Source organism: Crocuta crocuta, unplaced genomic scaffold (assembly GCF_008692635.1).
Source record: "Crocuta crocuta isolate KB4526 unplaced genomic scaffold, BGI_CrCroc_1.0 scaffold64, whole genome shotgun sequence".
Classification (NCBI taxonomy): domain Eukaryota; kingdom Metazoa; phylum Chordata; class Mammalia; order Carnivora; family Hyaenidae; genus Crocuta; species Crocuta crocuta.
In genome coordinates, this window is record NW_027530640.1 from 12,283,805 (window position 1) to 12,288,946 (window position 5,142).

At 46.0% G+C, this 5,142-nt stretch overlaps 1 protein-coding gene across 1 annotated transcript in view; it reads left to right on the forward strand.

Annotated features, from left to right (window-relative positions):
• PURA (purine rich element binding protein A) overlaps positions 1–5,142 on the forward strand; it is an 11,882-nt gene that overhangs the window by 1,585 nt on the left and 5,155 nt on the right. Inside the window, exon 4 of the mRNA XM_077768889.1 lies at positions 4,584–4,766. Coding sequence (XP_077625015.1) covers positions 4,584–4,766 — 183 coding nt within the window. The remainder of the gene's footprint in view (positions 1–4,583; positions 4,767–5,142) is intronic.

Consider the following 5,142-nt stretch of genomic DNA (forward strand, 5'->3'; position numbering starts at 1 on the left):
CACACGCCCCTTTAAAAAAAAAAAAAAGGACATTCCTACCTCTGCTGACGCTAGTAGACCACCAATGGTGCCGTTTGCTTAGCAATTCCTAAGCCCCATTTCCCCTGGCCACCTTCGCCCCGGGCCTGGGACAGTGCGCCAAATGTGGCCGACACTCCCTGCACAGCAGCCCTCGCAGGAAGGGAAAGGAAGGAGGGTTCTAGGCTTCACTACCAACCTCTCCTCTCCTCTGTTCAACCCCCACCCCCGCAATGCATACACCCGCCCAGGATGCGTTGTAAAAATAAAAAATAATACATTGGTGCTGACATCGCAGATGAAGGCAGGCCCAATGATGGGTGGCCCGAACAAGGCATTTTTGCCGCCCCACGGAGCTAGGTCAGCCCAACAGCCTCCTCTGTCTTTATTCGGGGGCAAAAGGAACGGATGCGAAGCTGGAGGGTATTCCCTTTGAATGACAGTGGCCTCCGGAGGCGGCTGGAGTGTCTCCAGAAGGGACCCCCACAAATGTATTTGCCTTGATTCTGAACTTGGATAGAGAAAGGCCCGAGTCCGGCTAGGGCAACTTTCTTTGGCTCGTTGCCGTCTACCCCTAAATAAATGCCACCTTCATTTCCGCTGTGTGTGAGGGGACCTTTTCGAGGGTTCTAATTCGTTCTGTCGGGCCAGGTGCTTTTGGAGAGCTTTTTGCAGCGGTGTCTATGGTTGTGTCCCGTGTCCTTGGAAGGGAGGTCCCAGTGCTTTCTAACAGACGAATTTGGTTTGACATCTTTTGGTAGACTGTCAGAGGAGAAAAGGATTTTTTTTTTAATTACTTCAAGACCCCCACTGATCCCAGCCCAAACTGACGTTTGCGAATTGCGGCTTTCAAAATTGAAATGTTGACTAGAGTGTGGAGAGAGTTGCTGATTTCATTCCTTTGGGTACTAGTAAAACCTTTTAAGTATCAGCCGGAAGAGAGTGAGCTATTGATATTTGCATCGGTTCTGTTTGGGCCTTTTGGGTACATGAAATGTCGGGTTCTCGGAATCTTTTATCGAATTTAGAATGTGTGCTATGTTTATTTAACTCTTTTGCAAATGCTTAACGTGAAAACATTTTGTGAAATGCGAGAGTTCTGTCACATGGATTGTTCTCTTCAGATTTTAAATGTTTAATTCATATCTTTAAACATTAAAATAGTATTGGAGAGGCATAATTTTGAAGATTAGGTGAGCTATAGAAGGACAATGTGCTTTTAAAAAAATGATTGATGAAATACTGTTACTATTAGTCTTTGTTGTTGTTAAACGTTAACATTTACTTGAGAGTTTCACTTCATTTTCCTGGTAGAGAGCCATGAGAAGAAATGGGTAATTCCTCCACTTTGAACACTTGCAGTACAACATTCCAGTTAGTTTTAATGATTTGGGTATTGAAGATAATTGTGTAGTTTAAGACAGGCATTTAACCTAAGTAGCTCTTGAAACAATTTCTAATGTTCTTCTCTTTTATTTTGGAAATCTGTGATATTAATCAGCATATTGTTTCTGTTGGGAACTCCATAACCAAAAGGGTTTTTTACTCAGAGGTAGATTCTCTCCCTCCAAGTTTATTTTATAAATGTGTGTGTGTGTGTTAATTTTTACTTTTAAAGACTAAAGCATATTAGAATTACCCGTAGTTCAGGCTGAGGAAAATTGAAGCTTTTTTCCTTTTTGTTCTGCCTAATGTTTGTTTCATTTGTGAACAATTTTTGTTGGTAAGAATTTGTTAACGACATAGAGATAGTGGGATTAAAAATAAAGCAATCTCTGTTCTCTTCAAAATGTGTGTGTAGTGTTAATAAAAGCACAAGAAATCTAGACGTTTATCAGATTTTTTTAAAGTAAGCAAACTTAGAGTAGAAAGGGAATATTTTTTAATGATTTTTATTTAACACTGATATTTTGCTGCATGTTCATTTATTTCGTTTCCTCTTTGCCTTTCCTACATTGTATTGAAATTATCAATCTAATTTTACAACTGTTTGTTTTAAAATAACAAATTCAAAAGGTTAAATACTAGAACTGACTTTTAATTTACTAAGTATATTATTTAGGTAATTAACAAATGGCTAGAAGTCCTTTTAAATCTATAAATTTTCTAATGGGTTTTCAATGTTAGGATGCAAATCTAACTCTGAAATTCTTTTTTAAGCTTCTGAACTTTTTAAGACCTTCCTCTGAGACAATATTCATTCTTCCTAGACTGCCTTTTAAGGCTACCGTATTCTGTAGCCTAAAGAAAGCCGCCTTTCACCATCCCCTTCCTAGTCTGACCAAAGCCCCACACTTACAGGCTTATCCTGAAGTTAACTTTTTGAGTAGTGGAAATGTGCTAAATAATCTAATTTATCATTGAATTATTTTGGAAAAGCCATTATTAGCCTTGCTTACCTTTTAGATACATTTGTAAAATAGGGGAGAGGCTGATATATAATGGTAGAAATTTTACACATATATAAAAAATAACAAAATAAGCAAATGCACATTTATGTGGAGAGATACAGGTCTGAGTCGTTTGCTGATTTGAGTTTAAAATTCCCAGTTTGAGCATGCAAATGATATTTAACTTGTGTTTTGTCTAGAAGCTTCATCAGTTGCCTGTGTGCTGGGGAACTAAGAACTCAGTTTCTAGTGACACTTTTTCAGAAAATCAGGGTGTTCCCAAACTCAAACCGCTTCAGGACCCCTGGATGTAAATGTTTGGGACAGAGAAGCGAGAAATTTAAACTCTAAAGTTGGTCTAGGAAGGTGGGCATTTTTAAGCCCTAGTTTTCTGTTCTGGGGAAAACAGTCATTAGCTTAGAAGAATGGGACTGGCAGGCACGTGCCCCCTCATCACAATCCCATTGGGCTTCTTACTGCTATGAGCTTTCTTGAGTGGGTAAGGGCTTGGTTCTGTGCAAGGTAAACCCCAGAAGAGCAGCCGCTCTTCTAGATAGACAGATCTAAACAGATCTTAGCCTCAGTTTACAGCTGGGAGCTTAATGCCCCGCCTTGCTCTGTGCGGAGACCCTGCCACACAGCCTTCCCGTCCGTTTGGGGCCAGGGTCTATCCAGGGTCCTGATCGCTACTGTGTGAGTTTGGAGTAGCCACTGCTTTTTCTCGCTTGAATTTTTGCGTGTTGGGAAGTGCGCCAACAGTTTTTCTCTCCCCTTCCTTACAGAGTTGAGGACAAGGGAGGGAATTTAGTAAGATCAGCACTAAAATGGTACTACACGATACTGGAGGATGCCCTCCAACTAAGGAGAAGTCTTTACGGGGCCCAAAGTCTTGATTTCTGTCTCTCAGAATGGGCCCCCCCTTCAGGGAACCATTTCAGGGACCGCTGGACTAGGAGGTAGTTCGGGGGCTGGTTCCCACAGCACTACTCCAATTTGCTCTTTGGTAGCCATAGTGCTTTTCCCTGTTTCTTGCTCTTTAGCGGGAAGTAGCAAACATCAGTCCAGAGCCAGAATAGCTATTGCTGGGTAGAATGGGCCCTTGCTAAAAGAAAAAGGAAGCTATGAATACTTAGCAGGCAGGTTTGCTTAGGAGGTAAAGGGACACATTAGGGAGCTTTGAGGGCTCAGGTCTTGCCAAGGCTTAGGTCCTAGACTGATCGGGGTTTCTTGATCCTTAGTCGTCTTCACCCCTTTCTTTTCCAGGAACCTTGCACAACCATGGTATTCAGCTCTCTCTGGGGCTGAATGAGGGACGGAAGACCCCTTACTTCGGGGGTTGAGGGATATTCAGTGGGAACGGAACCCACAGATGGGACAGAAACACTCTTCTAAGGATGGAGGCAGCAATCTATGCGTGAGAAAGCCAGGAGTAAAGCTGTGATGTCTTTCCTTGAGCCCCCTGCAGAAGGTGACAAGGAGAATGTAGGGGCAATGGCAGGGGTTCCCCTGGAGATAGGCCTTAGCTTCTCCCCAACTCTTAGAACTGCAGACTGCAGGGAGGGAGTATGAGCATTTGCTATATATGTAGGAGAAGGAATACAGGCCCTAGATTATGCTTTAGATCTAGGAAGAAAGAAAACACTTCTTTCCGAGTTTTTCTGAGACTGGAGACCCCCTTTAGCTGTCACTGTCCAAAGATCCACTGGTTAATTAATGGTTGGTAACCTAGCTGTCTACCTAAAAACCACTAATCATTTAATGTTTTACTTTTTGAGAGGTAGGGGCTCTTCTAGATACTAAGGAGTTTCTGGGAGGAGGGATAAAAGGGGCGAGCGAACCTGCGTTAATGAAACCCGTAAGGAACTGCGTTTCCCAGGAAATTCCTGACATTTTTAGCTTGTGAATTTACTAAATCTTGCTTGGTTTTTCCTCCGTTCTGGGTCCTTCCAGAGGGGAAAAAGAGTGGGTTAGGGGCTGAAGGCTCGGCAGGGCCTGGTTCATCCGCAGAGCTGGCCGGCAACCCAGGCTGGGCTCAGCCTTGAGCAGGGTGCCCCCCTTCCCCAAATCTCGGAAGGAGGAGGGGGAGGCAGGCGGGCATTTGTGGTCCCAAAGGGGGTTGGTTGAAGGTTTTTGGGTGAGCGTGGGGTTTCTTTTTGATTGTTGCTTGGGGGGAAGGGGAGAGCCAACGGGAACAGGNGCAGCGGCGGGAGCGAGGGGAGGGACAGGCTAGGTGTCTGCTGCTCCGCGCCACTGCTGCCGGCGCCCCGTCCTCATCCCAAGCAGCCCCTTCTGCAGCTAAGGGTTACCGCCGCACCACCTCTCCTGTTCCTTGCCCGCCTCTGCGGCCAGGGCTCTGCGGTAGGAGACAGCCCAGGCGGGCAGTGGGTGGGCCTGTCTGGGTTTGGGTTTGGGTCTGGCTGAGGCCCACATGGAAGGGGGTGGCCGTGACTTGGTGTCCCCTGTCTGCAGCCGGCTCAGTAGCGCTTCACAGGCCCTTCCCCCCCACATACTCTCTTTGGGGTCACTGGAATGCAGAGCTCAGGCCCGCTCCCTGTGCTTAGTATGGCAGTCCCCTTCTCACCCCTGGTCCCCCAACTCCCTGGGCCGAGGCTGCCCAGGGTCTGGCCAACAGCGACAGCCACAGTGGTGGTGGCGGCGGCAGCTGCGACGCGGCGCGTCCCACACACACCCCCCCCCACGCCAGGGGTGTAGGGTGAGGGGCGGAGGGTGGTGG